General features: G+C 43.2%; 1 protein-coding gene across 1 annotated transcript in view; it reads left to right on the forward strand.

The window, feature by feature from the left end:
- The window catches only part of CACNA1C (calcium voltage-gated channel subunit alpha1 C), a 636,517-nt gene that overhangs the window by 499,444 nt on the left and 115,396 nt on the right, over positions 1 to 21,677 (forward strand). The window contains exons 12-20 of the mRNA XM_044991489.1: positions 2,130 to 2,156; positions 4,384 to 4,544; positions 5,416 to 5,641; positions 13,402 to 13,609; positions 14,451 to 14,571; positions 16,384 to 16,498; positions 17,906 to 18,026; positions 18,140 to 18,209; positions 21,179 to 21,311. Coding sequence (XP_044847424.1) covers positions 2,130 to 2,156; positions 4,384 to 4,544; positions 5,416 to 5,641; positions 13,402 to 13,609; positions 14,451 to 14,571; positions 16,384 to 16,498; positions 17,906 to 18,026; positions 18,140 to 18,209; positions 21,179 to 21,311 — 1,182 coding nt within the window. The remainder of the gene's footprint in view (positions 1 to 2,129; positions 2,157 to 4,383; positions 4,545 to 5,415; positions 5,642 to 13,401; positions 13,610 to 14,450; positions 14,572 to 16,383; positions 16,499 to 17,905; positions 18,027 to 18,139; positions 18,210 to 21,178; positions 21,312 to 21,677) is intronic.

Below are 21,677 nucleotides of genomic sequence, written 5' to 3' on the forward strand. Positions count from 1 at the left end.
TCCCTGACCTGTGCTATAGATATATAGCACCCCCATGGGATAAACCTTCTGCCCTAGCAGAAGGGCATCCAAAGCAGTGGAAAGGTTATTAGCTAGCCTGACAGAGAAGTGAAGGCACTTTGCCGCAGCTCCTTGTGCATCAGAGATGTAATTATCACATGCAGGATAAGTATAACACCTGCCACAACTTTTTGTTTACCTAAATAAAAGGTTCCTTAACTGCCACACAGCTTCCTTTTTTAGTAAAGCAGGAGGGACCCTTGAATTCAGCCCGTGGGGTCCCCAGAGGTCTTTAAACTTCTGTCCTTCACCTTCCATTGGTCATCTCCCCCACGACATCTTCCTCTTTCCACCTCTCTCCCTTGTTCCTCCCTACCGTTCTCTAGGAGTGACCTCTCCTCTCATTCTCTGTGCATCTTTCTATCTCTCTCTTACACCCTTTGACTTCTTGCTTCCATTCTCTGTGACTTGTCCCTTGCTCTGACTGCGCTCTCTCTCTCCTATTGCATGTTCACAAATTCTGATTTGTTTTAGGTCATACTTTTAAAACATTCTTTAAAGCTGAACATTCATTAAATCTACATATTGTACAACCTATAGAGGTGGCTTTTCAAAACAAAACTTCTTCCAAATTACAGTATTTGGAACCTCATAATATTAAGGATGTACCTCATTACCCCATTCACTTTTAAGCTCCCATTGTTTTTTTCAGCAATGTATTATATTTAGAAGATACATTATTTCTTCTTCTTTAGGAAAATATTTTTGTGGTGTTATCTATATTCACTGCAGGCTGGTGTGTGGCCTAGTCTTCCTTGCATATGACACAGCAGGAGAGATGCATTCAGTGCAGAGGATTTTTCTTTATTTGGACCATCTGCTGGTGAAATATGTTTCTATCTCTAAAATCCCTTCCAGATAAAGAAACTGACCCATTGGCATCTGGTCTGTCAGTGACAGATCTCCCTGCACAGGGACAAAACCATTTTTAACATCACTATAAAAAGCATGGTTAAGAGATGGTTAAAACTCCATAATGATTTTGTCCCATCTATGCTAGCAGCTAAACAATTTTTAAGTGGGTTCAGGGGAACCTTTTGCTGACAACTATCATCAGCAGTGTATCAGTTTCCTTAGATGGAGCTTTAAGATGAGACATTCCTGGGCAACTCAACAGAAATTTCTCACCGACTAGAGCGTGTGCAGATCCCCTTATGTTCTGAAGAGCTTTTATTTGGTTATTGTTGTTTTCCACAGCTACATTAAGGTCATTTAAACTTTACATTTGTGTGTTAATAGGCAGGGTAGTGTAATGATCAGAGAAAAGGATTGGGAGTCTATTCTTGGCTTTGCCTGTGACTTGCAGTAAGTCACCTAGGTCATTAAACTTGGGTTCCTCAAATTAGACACTAAAATACATATTTAGGATGAAAGTGGTTTGATTTTCCAGGGTGCTGAGCACCCGCAAATTCCACTGAAGTCAATGGAAACTGTGGGCTCTCAGTGCCTTTGTAAATCACAGTGTAAATCAGGCCACTTTAATTTACATGACTACATGTGACTGTAGGCATCCAAATTTGAAGTTGTTGGTCATAACCCTTTATACCTTAGTTTCAACAAAATGAAGATGATATTTACCACCAACACCCTTTGCAAAGTGCTCCAAGAGCCTCAGGTGAAAGGTGCTATATAAAGGCAAAGTGTTAATATTTCTATATTAACATACATTTATTTCATATAAAAGTAAAATCCAGAGGACTCTAACTCTTCAATGACAAAAGGAAAAAGAAGAAGATGGTCACATTTGTATAAGATATTTGGTAACAGGGTTATGGTAACCCTTGGCATCAGAATGACCTCTTATATAACAGAAGGGCTGTTTCATTGATGATGTAGGTGACGGAATCCTCAGGTTCACATGGCACCACTCCCCCTCCTCTTACTAACAAGACTGTACTCTTCTTCTGCCAGGGCAACCACCAGTGGCGTGGATTACAGTGTTCAAAGAGGAAAACAATATGCATTGGGAATCCATTGTGCTTATTCTTACTTCTTTCTATTGCTGTTCTCATGGAGGTCTAGAGTGTACAGTTCACTTAGAAGCACTAACAGTAACTCTTATCTTTCAGGCATCGGATCTCCAAATCTAAGTTTAGGTGAGTAAAATATAGTATTTTTTTTTGTCATTCCACTGGTTTTGTATCCCACCTTTTAAAATAATCTTTCACTGTCGCCATGGCACATGAATAGTTCTAAGCTATTCCCAGTGTTGATAGATTTTAGTCAATCATCCACCAAAATCAGTGACTATTTTACTTAATATTAGACTGAAATAAGGCCCAAGAGTTAGAGGTGACACTTATCTCGGACATTCACATTTGCTGGTGTGTTGGCTCAGCTCCTGAAAGCTTCCCCATTGGTAACATTGGGTCATAAAATTATAGAAAGCTAGAGATAGACCAGTTAGATCATCAACTGATATTCATTCCACTGAAAGGCCAACCCAAGGGCTTGCTTTTCATAGCACTGGGTAGTGTTCTGTTCTCTTTAGTTGTAAATGTCTCAAGAGATAGAGCTTCCATGTTAAATTAGGCTTCATCCCACCACTGCACAGAGTTGGAATCTTTTACCTTTTTGTAGCAGGATCCACAGAGTTTCCCTACTGGATGTTTGATTCTTAATAATTTATCAGCTTTTAGAAATGTGTAGAGGGCGTGGGCTGACCAGACATATACTTATACTGCCAGAATTTACTCCATCATGCTTATAAATATATACTTGTTCGTTGTGAAAAAGGTTTCCAGTCCATTTCCCTCTCCTGTATGTGACCCATATTGGCTTCATGGCTTTGAATTCTAAGTCCAGCGAGACTTCTAACACTAGAATTTTATAAGAAATTTTTTGGCTTCCTCAATAATTGAGACAGGAAAACTGCTGTTTTCTTCCTCATACACAAAATGTGACTAATAATGTAGAATCGTCATATTAACCCATGCACATACACTCAAGTACATGTGAATGCACATGTACAGTACATGCATGCTGACACATGTAGACACACAGGAACGCATAAGTATTCCTATATGCATGTACATGCGCGTATAGCGCGCGCACACACACACTCATGCATGTACACACACATTTTGGACTAGATGAAGGCTGGAAAACAAGACCACAGCATTAACGCTATTTGATCCTCACACACTTCTTCCTGATGATTTCAGAGTATCTCTATTACCCAAGCACTACAATCATTTTCTCACTTTTCAAAAACAACACTTCTAGACTCTCTTCCACTTGAGCGCACACAAACTACTTGTGTTTCGTAGAAAATTTTTTAGTATTTTACCTAGCTAACAAAGATTGACAGCTGAGTACCTGGTAAAATTTTTCTGTAAGATTCTTAAGCAGTTGTGGAGTATTTGGATCTGGCTTTAGTGTGTCTAGGTGCTGAACTCTGTCCTAGCACGAGGTCACTGCTTACCACTGGCCAGGGAATGAGAGAGACAGGTCTAGCCATGAAAAGTTCCCATGCCACTTGTCATGTAATATATATATAATAAAAACTATTAGATGTATTATACAGTGCCAAGAGTTGCCTGGAAACTGGTTGCTAAGCAAGTTAAATTCTGAAGAGTAGGAGGTGTATAATTAGCTTTAAATACCTTCTGTGGTTAGTAATTACCCTCAGAAATCAGTGTGACACTCATGAGGGGCTGTGTTCATGGAAGGCATAATTTAAAGGGGTACTGTTTATTAGCAAATGGCATCCTTATCAACAGGCACAGGGGAAGATGTTGAGGTCCCTCATGGATCTCAAAGAAAACAGACTTTTTTGTGACATTGTTTTCAGTACAGAGTTGGCTGTCTTATTGGGCCTGATACTGATAGGTGCTGAGCACTTGACATTCCCTCTCTTTGCTGAGACTCACAAGCACACGGCACCTCTCTGGGGGCCTCAATTCCAGGCCCATTGTAGGCAACGAAAGACTTTCAAAGTTGACTTCAGTGGGCACTGGATCTGACCCATGACCAGCCCCACAGTTATTCAATAAAGAAAAGCTTACTGTTTCTGTGGAAAACAAGAAATCTCTAGAGGCCTTTTCTTTCTGGTCAGCACATGCGTCCTCTCACCAAGGCTCAAAGGGCTCATCTACCTGAGAATCTTAGTACTTTGTTTAGAACCGTGTTTTGTTCAGACATTGTGGTCACTCTGAGCAGTAGTGGAGACTCTCTCCCAGCATGGATTTAAAAGCCTTTCACTGTCATCACTTCAGACTCCATAATACACCTGAATGAAAGCTGGAGGGCTTAACTGAGGGATTTGCAATGGCTTACACATCCCCATTTTTTTCATCCCTTTTTTCTTTCTCCCGTTTCAAGCCGCTACTGGCGCCGGTGGAACAGGTTCTGCAGGAGAAAGTGCCGAGCTGCTGTCAAGTCCAATATTTTCTACTGGCTGGTGATCTTCCTTGTGTTTCTCAACACCCTTACCATCGCCTCTGAACATTACAACCAGCCAGACTGGCTTACAGAGGTCCAAGGTGAGATGAAGCAGGTGGTTCTGCTTGCTGTCCTTTTAACCAAGGGACAAACAAACTTACAGGGAAGGAGAAAGAGAAAGAAAGAGTTAATGAGGTCTGATGACCCGGTATTTGAAATCCCAGCCTTGAACTACAAACAAATACAAACACAATCCTCTATTTGCAGAGGATGCTAGACAGTATCTTAAATACATGACTGCATTATGAAAAGCCTCAGAGAACACTGAGGACTCAGCTGTTAGGAGCCAGCTATCTACCAGCTAGAGAGTTCCTTTAGATCCAGGTGAGGTCACATAGTCGGAGTTTACTGCTATCTGTGTATGCAGTACTTGGGCTGCCAGTTTAAGAGTAGATTCTCAGGGCTGTAAGTTCCCCAGTTTGTCACTCAAATGGCATTTATGATACATTCTGGTTACAAGGGAAGTGAGAAGGGAGGAATGATTTATGAAGTTCCCTTTAGTCTAAGAAATAAACAGCTGAATCCTCAGTGGAAATGAGAGCAGCTGAAAGGCTGAATTAAACAACAGCAGATAACACGGCAGCCAATAGCTGTAACCTGTACATCGGAAGATGACAAGTGTGACAGGAGGTTGTGCATTGGAAAGCACAGTTCCTGTCAAGGAGGTTATACAGCTGTGTAATACATGCATGTAGGAAGTGTTGTGATTGAAACCAGGGCTTCTATGCAAAACATTTTCATGCACGGATTGCCAGCACATAGGCCCACTTCCTTGGCTGCATGCTGAGCTGAGTCTTCTCTCTTTTCACTCTGACCTCAGCTGTTTTGCTGGTAGTAGTGGGTGGGATTTGTGGTGGTGGTGGTGGTTTTGGGTTAAATTATAATAATTATTCTTTATCTGTTTTTCATGAGACACTGCCAATAAGGTGCTGCTAGCTCTTTTCACGGCAGAGATGCTGCTGAAGATGTACAGCTTAGGTCTCCAGGCCTACTTTGTATCTCTCTTCAACCGCTTTGACTGCTTTATTGTTTGTGGAGGAATCCTGGAGACCATCCTGGTGGAGACCAAGATCATGTCACCGCTGGGCATCTCGGTGTTGAGATGCGTCCGACTCCTGAGAATATTTAAAATCACAAGGTACTTCTGTTTTCTGTGGAAGCCAATTTTGGGGATGAAGCAGGGACAGGCCTAGGAGCACTACCATCATGGACAAATATGGTACCTGATATCTGTTCCGCCCACACATGTATCCAAATCACTGGTCTCCTTGCAGCTCCATTCCATCCACTATCCTACCTACTTCTTCGTATAAACCATTTCTTCCTCCAAAGGGCATCCCAGTTTCTGCTCAGTCATCTGCGGTGTGTATCTTTGGCAGTACGGTGGTTTCTGGAGAGTAGCTGAGAACTAAAGGCACCTGCACACGATTGAGCAGAAACAGACACCTTTTGGGGGGAATGGGAGAAGGGAAGGGAGCAAGAAACAGCTGAGCAGATATTCCATAGCCAAAGCAGAGCAGTTTGAGACTGGCCTGTTGATAGGGGATTTAGGATGCTTGTGTGCCTTATGCCAGGGTAAGGATGTCCTTGGGATGGAGATATCAGCTCTTTCATAGCGAAGAAATGGGTGAAGTCAGAGTGAGGAGTTCATTGAGAATTGATCCCCTTTCTATACAGATTGGGGAGTTGTAAAGATTGGAGGCACGTCCATAGGCGCTGACTTCGTGGGTGCTCTGGGGCTGGAGCACATACGGGAAAAAAATGGTGGGTTCTGAGCACCCACCAGCAGCTTCCCTGTCAATGCCTCCCTCTCCCCCTAGTGCCTCCCACTCACCGACGGCTCCGCCAATCAGTGCCTCCCCCGCCTCCCAGCACCTCCTGCTCTATGCAATCAGCTGTTCCACAGTGTGCAGGAGGTGCTGGGGGGAAGGGATGGAATGGGGGCAGGAAGAGGCAGGGTGGGGTGGGAGCAGGGGCTTGGGGGAAGGGGTGGAAAAGGGGCAGGACCCGGGGTGGAGCAGGGGTCGAACACCCCCCAGGAACCAAAAAGTCAGCACCTATGGGTACCTCACTTGAAGAAACGGGAAACCATCCTCCTGGGTGATTAGCAAGGCTGGTTGGAAGCACTTTAAACTAAGCAGGTTAATGTATTAAAATATGGGAAGATGTTATCCACCAAGCTGCGTCTTTTAAGGTTCCCTGTCAAATCAAAAAGAAATTGGCATGTGCCCTTTTTTTGCTGCTTTATGGTGACTAAAGGAGGCCTGAAATGCTGCGTTAAATGGGAAAAAAGCTGATCGAGAAGCCCATTGCCAACCCGAGCAGCCACAACAATGGGCAGACCAGGGAGCGGACCCTGGCGGCTTCCTTCCCCCCAGTCCCTATGGAGAGAAGCACGGTGTCAGCCCTAGCAGCAACAGAGAGAGGACTATATCCACTTCCTCCTCCCATTACAGTTCCTCCCTCAGAGGAGGGGAGCCCCACACTGGCAGCAGCAACTGAGACCTTCTTCAAGCTCTTTTTTTTTCCATTCCCTTCTTTCTCTCCCTCCCTCTCCACAAAGGCACAGTGCCTCCTAGGCAGTGATTCTGTTCCCTCCTGTAATCAGGTACTGCAAAACATAAACCTGATTTAGCAGGACTTTGCCAGCTTGAGGTGAAGTCACAGGAAATGTCAGCTTCCGACTCATCCAGATTTAGTATCTCCATATAAATTCCTGGGGGGAATAGCTCATTGGTTTGAGCATTGGCCTGCTAAACCCAGGGTTGTGAGTTCAATTCTTGAGGGAGCTATTTATGGATTTGGGAATTGGTCCTGCTTTGAACAGGGAGTTGAACTAGATGACCTCCTGAGGTCCCTTCCAACCCTAATAATCTATGATTCTATGTAAATGATCACTTGATGAAGAAAGGGGTCTGGGGCTCACCCATATGGGCTTCCAGTCAGCACTTTGTAAAAGCTTCAATTGTGGGGGTGAAACCATGGGTTTTCCTGCAGACTCGGGTATGAAAATGGCCCTACAATCATTTTAAACTTCCAGAAGGAGATCTCTGTGAAAACTGAGATAAAAACACAGAGCACAGGAAAAGCAAGACCAGATCTGGAAGACGTTCAAGATGGCAAAGCTGTGCTGCAGACAAAAACAACAGACTTGGATGCCAGATTAGTATAAGGTTTTACCCTGAATTTAACAGCCATTATAGAATCCAAAAAAATGAAAAACACCTTTGAAGTTTCTATGGTTCAGCTTACTGCCAAGGGTGGATGGCTTTCAAGGTCAGATGTCAAGGGCTGAAAAGAAGTTTATAGCCATAGAGACAGTTCAGAGATTGGCCAAGGCAAGGCTGCGACTATTCAAAAGGAAGGTGGCCTATTTAGAAGAGTCAGCTGAAGATGCATGGAATAGGAACTAGCAAAAATAAACTATTAGATTCAGCCTCCCGGGAGGAATGGAGAGCCCAGATCTACAGAGTTTGTCTTCTTTCTGGATCCCAGGCAAAGGCAAAGGGTGACAAAATTTAATTAGATATGGCTCATCGAGCTCTGGGCCGAATTTCTAAGGAAGGTGCCTGTCCCAGGCCTAAGTTAATAGGATGCAGGTAGACCATCCTACCAGCAGGTTTTACTGAAAAAGAAGTAACACATGATGAAGAGGAAGAGTTGTTTGTTCAGGACTCTTCTCCACTCCTGCAGAGAGAGAACAATTTGTTAGTCTCTAAGGTGCCACAAGTACTCCTGTTCTTTTTTTTAGAGAGAGAACAGTTTACAATCCTGCTAGGAGAATTCTTTGTAAAAAGGGGCATAGATGTGGAACCTTTTGCCTAGAAATCCAGAGAGTGTTTAAGGGAACTCAGACCCTTACCTCTGGAAATTAGAAAGAAACACTGAAATATGCCAAGACCCTGCTTCTTGTGAGTGTTCTTTCTAGTAGAGCTGCCAGTTTTCCCATTCTTCACTCAGCTCTAAACACAGTGATGATTTAGTGTCATTAACATTATAGACACTGGTGGAATAAGCCACATGCATGGAATGATAATAAAGTAAGATACCATCCCAGAAAGGGCAGAAGGGCAGAAAAGATGACAGTGTAATGCAATATGTCAAATATATATTTCTGACTGACGTGCAGACATATTGGACATAGAAATAGTGATAATCAAGAGGATAAAGAGAGGCACAAATCATGGAAAATATGATGGCAAGGATAGTATATCTTAGACAACTTAATCTTCATATATTTATGTGAATTTTCCATGATAAGTATCAAGTGTAGACAAACTCTCAATGCATCAAAAATATGCACATATATGAAAAGCGTGACTACTACTCCATAATACCATAGAGCAAATAAAAACACAGTTGAATGAATATCCCATAGTTTTGGGAACCACTCTTAGAATTTCAAGAGCAAACATTACTTTGAAGATTATAAATAATCATCAGAATTATTTCATGACATAAATTAAGAAGCAGCAGTATAATCTGTTTGTTTTGTTCTCTCTAATTTTTACAGTGTTGTACAGCATATCTTCCCATGCTGAGAGTAGTCAAATGACTGTCAAATGAGCTATCCTAGATGGCTTTATAAAACCCTATATTTATTCCTTTATATAAACTGAAAAGTAATCCATTTATTCCTAACTATAAACTTAGATTCATATGTTAAAGCTAAGTCCTGCCACTGGATGTCCATGGTTGATTTTCTATTAAGTCAATGAGGGTTCTTATACCTCCAATGAGGTGTCTGTGTTGGGTGAACAATGTTGGAAGCGCTAGTGTAGACAGCCCACCATCATTATCACCATTTTAAGAACCGTATCTTGAGACTGCAAGTATCACAAAAGCCATAGTTGAAGGTGTATAAAGACAGGGAAGAAGAATCTTGGGACTTTCAAAGCACAATACTGGGAATCAGGACTCCTGATTTTAGTCCAAGCTCTTCAGTGGATTCTGTGTGTGGTCTTGGGCAAGCCACTTCTCTGTACTTTAATTCCTCCAGTTGAAAGCTGGGGTTAACAACAGTACTGGCCTACCTCACAGGGGTTTTGTGAGGCTTAGTTCATTAATGTCTGTAAACTGCTTTGAGATCCTCAAGTGTTATAGAAGTGCAAACTGACAATTCATTTCTTAGTCCTGATGGCGAAAGCAAGAATGGTTTTCTCCTTTACAGCTCGGTTTCTGCTGCTTGTTGCTGAAATGAATTCAAATATGTGTATGTATGATATCACAGATTGTTGCCATGAAAATTACTGTGATGTCACAGGCATAGCATTTTTTTTATTTATTTATTTTGGCTGTATGATGATAGAAGATGAGAAAATGGGGGGTGAGGGTCCTTTTTCAAAATCCACTGCAATATGTTTGAATACTCCAGGCCAAATCCATTCCTGGGTGACTCCATTGAGCTAGTTGAGTTACTCCAAGGATGGCTTTGACCCTCATGGTTTGGGTTTGTTCCTGAACCAGCTAAAGTTAAGCTATAAGGGGTTACTCTGGATGTACACTACGGAAAATGTTGAGTTTAGGTCAGGTTTAGCTCACACACAATAGCTATAACATAATAAACTTGAGCCCTGCTCCTGGTCAAGACAAACCCTCACTATGCAAACCTGTTTTCTGAATGGCTAGTTTAATTTTGTGCTGATGTCATACTTGGGTTTAAATCCTCACAGGAGTGCAGGTAAGACATCACTGTCATCTCAGTTATTTACTTTGAAGTTTTAATGTCCCATAATAAAATGAATCTGGAGTGCTGACACATCTATAAGAATTGTAAAGAAATGTTGACCAGATAAATGGCTAAGCAGTTGGGCCTGAATCCAGCAATGCCTTTAAGCACCTGTGTAATTTTAAGCAAGTCAGTGAGACTATTCACATGCTTTAAATTACACGTGCATTAGGGGCTTTGCTGTATTGCAAACTAAAGGGGTTGTGCCTTAACTGAAATTATCTGAACTGGAGGAGTTTGATGTGCAGGGAGATACTCTGGAACGGCTTAATCTCTGGTGTAACTCCACTGAATTTAATGGAGTTACACCAGGTGTGAATTTAGCCCTCTTTCTAGTTCACTCGCTCTTCCTTCCAAAGTGTAAAAGTATGTGAGCTGTAAGTGTGAACGGAGATGGGAAAAGCTGTTAATTGCACATCCACTGAAGAAGCTTGGTGATGTTGATCCCACAGCTTCAGTAGATTTACCTTACTTCTTCAGTTTTGTGTTGCCCATCTTTCTAATTGCAGTGAAACTTTAAAGCAGCCTATTTTAAGTGGTTAATGGGACTTGAGTGGTGCACGGGCTGTGTGCTGGCCCTTTATATAGGTGTTAATTTCCCCATTAGTGATCATATGTGAAATTTACTGAAGTATAGAGTTTAGAGATTAAAAACAACTGTTAGCTCACCTTCTTCCTTGACTAATGTAGAATTAGAAAATATCACCTGCTCTCTTGGAATGCTTATGTGAAACAAGTTATAGGTCGATACTGGAAGAACCTCCCTGTTAGTGCCTTTTAGGTGTAAATCTTCAGAGGTGCCTGAGGTTTTCACCATATGACTCCAGTTGGATTCAATAGGATTAAATCAGGGATTAATATGTTCTTACATCCCAGTCTACCTAAGGTACTTAAATCCTCCCGCCTCCACCCCCGCTACCATAGTATCTTGGTTGCCTCATAGTCTTTATTGTATTTATCCCATAACGCTCCTCTGAGGTAGGGAAGTGCTATTATGCCCATTTTACAAAAAAGGAACTGAGGCAGAGAGACTAAGTAGCTTGCCCAAGGTTACACTGAAAATCTGCAGTAGAGCATCCAAATGAACCCAGGACTGTCAATTCCTAGCCGAGTGCCCTGGATCATCAACCAAGATGGTAGGCACCTGAGTACAGATTGTTGGCATTCCTGTGGTTCAAACCTTTTTTCGGTGCTTTAAATCTGGGGAGAGGGGCTAATGAATGTAATATTTCTCTGTTTGTGTGTGGTTAGAATTAGCATTCCAACAACGCAGGACTATTCTGCTGTGCCCTCCTACAGTTAGAGGAGCTCAAATGAAAGCTCATCCAAGGGATACACGGTGACCTAAAAATCTAAAGAGTCATGCTCAGAGAATGTGCCAGGCCACTCACATGGGATTTAATGCTCTTCTGGTGCCTGATCCATAAGCAGAAGGAATGGACTCCCTCATCATAAGACAGGAGGTACAGAGCTGCTGATGCCTGCTCCCCTCCTATCTATGCCTATGTAGAAGATGTGACTGGAACTTCAGAACGAGACTTGAGTCCACAATAGCTGCTGTAGAATGGACAGTATTGGCCACCTTCTGGGTGAGGAGGTATGCAGGGGGAATCACTTATTAGTAGAGTAACAAAGGATGAAGGATCTGAAGATGGAAGGCAGATTGACAGATCATGACTGGACGCTATGGAGGATGTGCAATTTGTTGAGACCCAACCGTGTGTGTGATTAGAGGGAGTGATTAAAGGATAACAGGTTTCAGGTCAGCTCTGCTGTCAGACCCATAACTGCTGCTGTTGGGGTAACACTGGTATAGGAAACGGGGCCACCGCAGAGCTTGAAGTGGAGTGGGAGGTATCCAGCAGCCAAGAGGGCAGCATGGAAGCTGCTTCAGAGTGGACACTCTGTGTCCCATAATGCAGCCTGTTTTCACGCCAGTGCCGTTCTGTAGTTTGGTGCAGAGGGAATGCAAAGTACGGCCACAGCCCATCTTCACCTGTTCCCTTTGGACCACCGTGAGCCCCCAGGCAGTTTGGATGCTCTCCTGAATGGGCACACAATGGGTTGAAGGCACTTTGCAACGTCTCCACTCTGACCCCATCACTGATATATGAATACAGTGGGCGGGAAGGAGAATTGCCAATCCTATCAATTTAACACTAGTTGTTTTAATAGCTGCAGTCAACATTGCATATCATTATATAAAAGGGTTTGGAATGTAGGGTTTGGAACTGTCACAAACAGTTTATTCTTCTGTCAGTAATTGCAATAAATGGGCTTCATCTTAGTAATGTCCATGAAATTTATGCCTGTCTCAAAAGCTTTTTAAAAATGTTCTGTTGATTTTTAACATTGGGATCCAACTGGCACCAAGGTACCAGGGTAATATTAGAAAATGTCAAGCTGGAAGTAGTTAGGAGCATTTTAAAGATGTACTGAGGCAATGTAATGAGTTAGATGCATAAAGAACAGTGGTAGTGTGCAGTTCGCAAAAGCAAAAGGCAAAGGAATTGTTGAGGGCCTGAATCTGATATCACACCGATGCATCTCTGGAGTATCTCCGCTGAGGGCAATGGAGTTACACTATTGAAAACCGGTGTGGGAGGAGGAGATGGCCCTGAGTATCTACCCCAGTCTTCCAAACACCAGAAAGCTCAGCAACCTCCATCCAAGATTGAGCACACGCGCGCACACATGCACACACCAGATTTTGGACAAATCTGTATTTGCATCCAAATAGTTTCCCCATCTGTTCTTGTCCGTTATTACAGAGCCATTCTCTGGAGTCAGGTATTCTGGCTGCTGTACCAGCTGTGAGTGTTGTAATGAGGTTGGTTAGAATGTAACTCACTGAAGCAGCAAGAACTAATCACTGTATATTGATAAGAGATTTGCAGCGCGTTAGTCTGAGAGCACTGCAGTAATCTTCTGTCTGTGTGTGTGGCCGGGGGCGGCGGAGAATTGTGTACGTACACGTGTGGTAGTAAAATTACTCATTTACTGCAGTAGGTCTCATTATCTCAGGGAAGCACATGGATGATTCACTGCTTAACAGGGTGTTTGGAAATGCTTGTTTATATGCAGCAGGCAGCCTGAAACAATATCTGATGCAGTCCATGAGCACCTGCCCTGGGAAACGAATCTTAACCGCCTCTCTTTGGCTCCCGTAGGTATTGGAACTCCTTGAGTAACCTAGTGGCTTCGCTGCTGAACTCAGTCCGCTCCATCGCTTCCCTGTTGCTGCTTCTCTTCCTCTTCATCATCATCTTCTCGCTCCTGGGAATGCAGCTCTTTGGGGGCAAGTTTAACTTTGATGAGATGCAAACCAAGAGGAGCACATTCGATAACTTCCCCCAGTCCCTCCTCACGGTGTTTCAGGTATGAGTCCCAACAGTTCCAGCAAGGAATTGACAGTCTGCTCATGTGTGGCCCCTGTTGGGGTGAGAAGGGCCTGGATCATTCCTGTGCAGACTGGTATTCAGTGAGACTGGATATTAAATTAGTCTGCTGCAGAAAGTGATCCATGACCGCAAGTTCTGCAGCTGCTGAGATGGAGGCCAAGGTTAGGAACTGAGCTGAATTCCATCTATAGCAGAGGTCAAACTTCATGTGCCTAGCTTGGTGAGGCCAGAGGATAGGCACTGCCCTGTCAAAGGCTAGCAAATTGCAGTGTAGCCCTGCATTAGTTCTCTGCCCTAACCAAGTACTGCTGGGTCTGAGAGAAAGAGGTTCAAGAAAACCAGAATGTGAATCTAGTATCTATATTCTGAGTACAGCTTTGCAACTGTTCATAAAAGAGCAGAGGTATAGCTAGCTTGTGTCCATGGTGAGGGGAAGTGAAAATCACCTGCTATACAGAGGTATAGGTAGCTGTGACTTACTCCGCTGTGCTGAGCATTCTGTTCCAGCACTCAGTTCAGCAGTCTGACTGATGCAAACAGGCACACCATAGCATCATATGGAAATGGCCAGGAAACCTGAACACAGCTGGCTTGGATATCTGCCTGGCTTTAGTGGTCAGACCTCATGGGGACATCTGGACATTCAGAGCACAGGCCCTCTCAGCTCCTTTTTGTTTTCTGGTTGGATACATCCACCAGTCTGAGTCCCCCAGGGAGTTTCTCTAGGAGAGGGTGGGGTTTCTTTGTTATCATGGGGTTTTCAGGTTTGTTTTGTGGTCTAACATTGTGTCCCTTATTGGTGGGAATGTGTCATTTAGATCCTGACTGGGGAGGACTGGAATTCGGTGATGTATGATGGGATCATGGCTTATGGCGGCCCCTCTTTTCCAGGAATGTTGGTCTGTATTTACTTCATCATCCTCTTCATCTGCGGAAACTGTATCCTTTGATGCTACCTTTTCTCCAGGAAGGGCTGCATTTAAAACCATGTTTTACTACCTTATTGTGTCAGGGGAATATGAAGTTCATGAGTGTCACCTTTACAGTTTACTTGGCTCTGCATTTTGGCTTCTGACAGCTAAAAATCAATGCCATCTAATGAATTGTAACTGATACTAAGACTTTCAGTTGTCAGAGCAGGGTAAGGCCAAACCAATATCCAAATACCATTTTGGTTTAATTCCATCATCCTTTTGTTCACCAGACCTTAGTCCTTACCTTGTCCAGAAACTAAACTGTGTACCTACTTACTGTATTTGCAGTGTATTTTTTGCTTTAATTTATTCCATTATTATTTTATACACCCCATGTGGAACAAATATATATGTAGTTTACAGTATACAGTGTACAAATGCTATAAAAGTAGCATGTTTTACAGATTAGATTTTATGTAATATCCTACATTAACTCATTTATACACCAATGTGATAGAGATCTCCTTTCCTATATTACAGTCTATTTGAATAACAGATATAAAAACTCTATACCCTGTTATCTATAGGTCAGAGGTGGTGTTGAGCACCCTTAATACCTATTGACTTCAGTGGGGATTGAAGGTACTGATCACACTCCAGGAGATATTCAGCACATCGCACAGAGGGCCCTGTGTATATGGAACACAGCTGTCCTTTCCACTTGAGTTTGCATGAAGTACATGACTGTAGATCTGTCCTAAATCCCTGTCTGCTATTAGTTCCTTCTGGTTTAGTTTGTGTTCCCCTAATGGATGATCCCCTCTCCAGAGATGATACATTTTTCCTGCTGATTCTTCTGCGCGATCACCTTGTAGACTCATCCCAACCCCTTTGACCTTTCTTCATAATTTAGATCTCTCAGACCCTGATGTCTGACATCTCCGTTGCCCTGTGCTGCCCTCTCTTCAAAGTGAGATAGTGCAGTCCCATTTATCTGAAGGTCGAGGGAGGCAGTTTGTCATCTTAGAAAAGGTTGCAATTCAGGTCCCCCTGTAAACAGTGAAAAGGAAAACATCAGCCAGCTTTGCAAGCCAGCTGGCTTTGGAAGGCTGCACAGTCTCTGAACAGTGATTGATCTAGACACGAGGGAAAGGATGGAGCTACAACTCCAGCTCCAAATTTCCTAGCTTGTCCATCCAGGCCCTCAAGTTATTTGAGTGTGATTGCTTTGTATTGAATACCTTACATGCATGGGCTTACGTTGGGACTTGACAGAGCTGCCAAATGATTCCCTCAGCACTCAGCTATAATGAATTTCTCTTTGGTCCCCTTAGAGATACACTGCTAATGACAATGCTATATGTAATGTCAATTATGGCCAATCAAGTCTGTGGGGAAACATTTAATGAGGTTGTTCAATTCAAGTACATAGGCCAAAATTTTCACAGGCAGGTGCCTAATGTTATGAGGATCTTGAATATGTATTTAGGCTGTTAAAGAAAAGTGGCCTGCTTTTTCAAAGGTTGAACCCGTGTGCATTTTCCATTATCTTCAGTGGGACTTTGGGGTGCTCAGCTCTTTTGAAAAACAGGCCACTTTGAATTCAATACCTACATATGGATTTAGATGCCTAATTCAGGAAGGCAGGTTTTGAATGTTTTGAAAACACAGTGTATTATATTAGCCCTGGGGAGTGAGGGGGTATGCGTATGTGTCTGTGTGGCCTAACCATTTGTGTGAGATCTGATTGCAGCTTGGCATTTCAGGTGATTAGGGTTCTCCCTGTCGTGGTCTACAGTTTTCCAAGCCCATTTTCTTTACAGAAATACACAAACAGATATCCTGCTGAATGTATTTTTGGCCATCGCTGTGGACAATCTTGCCGATGCCGAGAGTTTGACATCTGCTCAGAAAGAAGAGGAAGAGGAAAAAGAAAGGAAAAAACTAGCTAGGTATATATATCTATATCTAGCTAGGTATATAGCTATAGTTATCATTTTAAAAACTAAAGTTGTTGAAATGGGGGAGCAAAAGGAAGGCTTTAGGGTTACCATGCTGCACTGCTGTGTGGGGAAACCCAGCTATTAGGGGGACCCTGAGCTCACTGTTTCTTGAACTACCTGGGCTGGGAGCATTGTGGAGGTGATGCTCAGTGGAGGAGGCTGCCCCATTAATACCCTGAGTTTAAAGCATGTCACTAGCTCCTGTGGCTGGGACAGTGTAACCAGAGAGGAGGCATGCAGGGTGATGGGGCTTGTGCAGTAAACGTGGTGTTGGAGGAGGAGACGTAGGAAGTGATAGCAACACAATGACCCCATTTGAGCTACCCTAATATTTTCTGATCCCTACCCTCAGTGGTTGATGTTTATCAGGGACAGTCTCAGCCATTACTTCCCAAGACCAAAAATTCAACCACTTTTTCATCTGTAATGCCACATCCCCCATTCCTCATCCCAGTTCCTGTGGCGCTTCTAAGGACTCCTGGTAAGGGTGAAGCTTCACTCAGATTTTCTCCTTTCCTCCTGGCTGTTGGCAGCAGGGAAGCTTGATGTTCTGTCACCACCTGTTACTTCTTGTCCCCATATCTTCTTCCTGGTTGCCTGGAGAGGGGAGCTGCTCTGATACGCTGATCATTCTGCAAGACATCTTTGCAGCTGGCAGAGTATTCCTATAATCAGGGCTCTATTTGCCCTGCCTAAGAGCAGGCATAGCAAGCAGAGCACAAATAACCAGCAAAGACCATCAGACTGCTGGCGTGAAACTGGGAGCCATATTAAGGAAAATCTGCAGGCAGTATAACTCAGGATCATAGCCTAGGGATTGAAAACTATTCATACAGTAAAAGCAGCAAAGAGACCTGTGGCATCTTATAGACTAACAGACGTATTGGAGCATGAGCTTTTGTGGGTGAATACCCACTTCGTCAGATGCATGACGAAGTGGGTATTCACCCACGAAAGCTCATGCTCCAATACGTCTGTTAGTCTATAAGGTGCCACAGGACTCTTTGATGCTTTTACAGATCCAGACTAACACGGCTACCCCTCTGATACTATTCATACAGTATATGTGTTGGGTGAGTGAAGAGAAGGCCTGTGGTCAAATCCCTAGGCCTGTGGTCAAATGTACACACACACACACGTGCACACATACATTACTAAGAAGCTCTGCAGATACTGTCATTGATGTTGCCTTTCCAGCCATTAGGAAGGAGGAGCCTGCTGGCATATATGCCAGATGCAGAATGGAGATGCCAGCAGATTATTGTCATGTTTTGTACTGCACTATACTACATTTCTGAAAGGGAATCCCCTTTTGCCCTTTGTAAATGTTTGCTTTTTATCCTGTTGAATTGTTAGGACCGCTAGTCCTGAAAAGAAACAGGAGATTGAGAAACCAGCTGTGGAGGAGGAGACAAAGGAAGAGAAAATTGAGCTGAAATCTATCACTGCTGATGGAGAGTCCCCGCCTACTACCAAGGTCTGATGTCTCTTACCACCCAATGTGCTATGAGCAGTTCAGATTTCTGAGTGAACAAAAAGTCAGGGCACTGTCTGACCAGGGCTTTGTCTCTGTCTCCTCTGTTTTGTCAGATCAATGTGGATGATTATCAGCCCAATGAAAATGAAGAGAAGAACCCATATCCTACTACAGAAGCTCCAGGTACATCCCATCCCCTTTTCCTTACCACTGATCCAGGAAGGAGAGGCTCTGGTTCCTAAAGTAATAACAGTTTGATCATATTGGTTCAAATTATTTTTATTATTATAATTATCCACGTTCTGAGATACCTCAAATTTGTGTCGATGGCTGATGTGGTGACAGCAGCCCCCACGATTGGGGGGGGCAAAAAAAGTGAAGTAAAAACACTTCTCCCCTCACCCTCTTTGGTGTGCCAGCAAAGCTAGCCCTAAATATGAGTAAAGAATACAGATTTTCCTGGCATGATCAGTTTTCCAAAAACTCATGCTGCCAGTTGTCCCTGGTGGTGGTATCAGTGAAATGCTAACAAATCAGCTGCATGGTTATTTGCTGTTGTATTTTACCCTTTATTGAAGTGAAGTGAATTGTATGGTGGTTCCCAGAATTGTTCTTTTCACCCTTTTTGAAAATTGGAATTACATTTGCTCTTCTTCAGTCCTCTGGTACCACTCCTGGTCTTAGTGATTTGTGAAAATGATAGCTATTAGCCCTGCAATTTCCTGGCTGCTTCTCTTGGGTCCCTCAAATCAAAAAGCAAATCAGAAAGGTCAGGTGATTTGAAATTTTTCATATGTTCAGGTATATTTTTAGGAATCTGTTATCTATTATTAGACCAAATTTACTATAATAATCTATTAGAGAGACAAGGTGGGTGAGGTGATATCTTTTATTGGACCAATTTATTTTGGTGAAAGAGACAGAAGTTGGTCCAATAAGACGTTACCTCACCCGCCTTGTTTCTCTGTTATCGGGGACCGACACGGCTACGACAACACTGCATATAATAATCTATGACATTCTATTCTATATGGTCTTCTCATTCTGTTGTGTGAAACTCTGACCCCACAGAACCCCTCTAGGGCCTAGGACAATTGGTTCTCAAAAAATTTGGTCCAGGGCTTCCCCTGCCTGTTAGGAAGTAATTATTCCAATCAGTTGTATTTCTCCCTCCCATTTATCAGCTTCCTTGTGACCACCTGACATTATGGGCTCCTCATCCTCTTAGCTAACCAAGCCTGGTGTGCTACATGAGGGGCCATGTGTCCATATCCTGTCCATCTGAGACAACACCTGATCTCAGACCTCTTCTTGCTCGCTGCCTTCATATGGATGTACTTTAGCTGTGCCTAGACTGCAGTACTGCAATTTTCCTAGATGTTATCTTTTCTCATCTGCAATCAGCTATTTCTACCAGCTATCAATCCGTGGCTTAATCTCTTAATTCCAGTGATCCTCTCACAGACACCATCATCCCACCCTCTAAAATCCCTCATGTTCACCCAGTGCCTGAAAATGATTTGAAATGGTGATTTCATGTGTTTCCCCACTAGCTGGACCTTTATTCTTAAAACCTCCCCACTCACTCTTCCATCAGCTTCACCTGCCTCACTCCCACTAACCTCCTCTTACAGTATCTACTACACAATCCAGCATTAAACCTCCATCACCACTGAGCCTCAGAGCACTTATTATGCAACTCACCACTCTGCCCCCCTTCCTCTGCTGAGTCTCCAAAAGAGATCAGCACCATCAGTGAGTTTAAATATAGTAGAAAGATGATGATGATGATGAGCGATTCATCAAGGTAAAACAGGGTGCAATCTAGTTCAGCTACAGAAAAAATTCAAATCCCAACTCTCAGACATCCTGTGAGAGTTTGGGCAAGTGCTTAACCTCTTCCTCAGTTTCCCCATCTGTCGAACAAGGTCATCTACTTATCTACCTCATAGGAAATTTGTGAGAGTCAGTTTATTAATATTTGTCAATAAATTTGAAATCCTCATATGAAAAGCACAAAAAAGTGCCAAGTGTTACAGTTATAGTATTATTACAGTCATTAACCTCATCGCCTCCTTTACATGGACTATACAGAAAAGCACACATGAAAGAATGTTTCTTAAACCCATAGAGTTTGTGAAAAGTATAAACTTCCAGTGTATTACAAGATACAATACAATAGAAACATGAACTGTTACAGAAATAAACTTGTTTAAAAAGGTATGTGCTCTGTGTACAAAACGTAAACATTTATCCAAAACCCTCTGAGCTGAATTCCTGCTAAGGGAGGTGTGGAGAGAGAGAAGCCCATTTGTGTGCACTCAGGTTATGCATTGAAAAGGCTGCTTTTTTCCTGTCCCCAGTAGCTATGCACCAAGATTAAGGTATGAGCTGATTCATCTGCATTTTCTAATGTGTTGAAAGCCCAGCCAAGCACAGTGACTGGCCCTAAGGGAAGGAGAAAGAAAGCAGAATGCGGAGCTAGAGTCTACCTGGAATTTATCTCATTTTTTGTGGGCCAAAGAAACTATTCTATTAAAGTAGAATTGCCGCATAGGTGTTGGCCAGAAGATGAATGTTGTGTGTAGCCAATAATCTCTCCCATCTTTCAGCATTTCTACCTATCTTACTAACTAAATGAAGGGAAATGCTATTGCACCATGCACAAAGCAACGTCTGACTTAAGCAGGGGCTTGAAATCCTCAAAGGGTAAAAGTTTTCTTTCAAACCTTCCCCATAAGGCCCAAAGGCCCCATCTCTGCATTTCTTCCTTGCGGGTTAGTCACTGATCTGTGCAGTGCCTGCAGCTCTGCTTCTTAGGAACTTGGTTCAAGAGTTTTACCTTTGTCTCCAGCCTTTCAATTCTTCTCTCTCCTGAATTCTAAAAAATGACAGTTCTGAGAACTTCTGACTGGTGTTCAACAAAGCGCCCATCCCTAGTGTTTTCTCAGTGGCACACTCACTCATCTTGACACAACCTCAGGCAAGGTGTTGGCTCTGTGCAGGGCTCATATAATGCAAGAGGAGAAGTTTCTAGCTGTAGTTCAACCCAGAGAAGTAACTGAAACTTCTGGGTACATAAAGTGCTCTGCGCTCAAGTGAACCAGTTACTGATACTCCATAGCATTAAAAAACCCAACTGTTCCTTACAGCAGAGGAAGAGGAGGAGGAGCCTGAAATGCCTGTCGGCCCTCGGCCACGCCCAATGTCTGAACTGCACCTCAAAGAGAAGGCTGTGCCCATGCCGGATGCCAGTGCTTTCTTCATCTTCAGCCCTACCAACAGGTACTTGAGAAGTTGCTGTGCTGCAGTGTTCCAACCATGAAAGGCAGGTCAGGTCTCCTGTTTGTATTGGACCACCAGGAACATGCTGTGCGGAGCTTCCTGGCTTCAGTGACCCAGTCAGTCCTGCAGAACCCCCTGCTTGGAATCCCACGTGGAAAGCTCTGCTCTAGGGAGCTCTATGCCAGTATCGCTGCCTAAGGGGAGTTCAGGGCACCTAGAAAGTTTGTAGGAGAGGCAGATCATGAATACTTTGTATAAAGGGGTGCCACCCTACTCTTACAAGCCCTCCCTCCCCCTCCCCCTGGTTGAGTGTGTGCATGCCTGCAGTTTTTCTCAGTTTCCACCACTCACAGTGCCCCCTGTCAG

This window comes from Mauremys mutica, chromosome 1 (assembly GCF_020497125.1).
Source record: "Mauremys mutica isolate MM-2020 ecotype Southern chromosome 1, ASM2049712v1, whole genome shotgun sequence".
NCBI classification, from domain to species: domain Eukaryota; kingdom Metazoa; phylum Chordata; order Testudines; family Geoemydidae; genus Mauremys; species Mauremys mutica.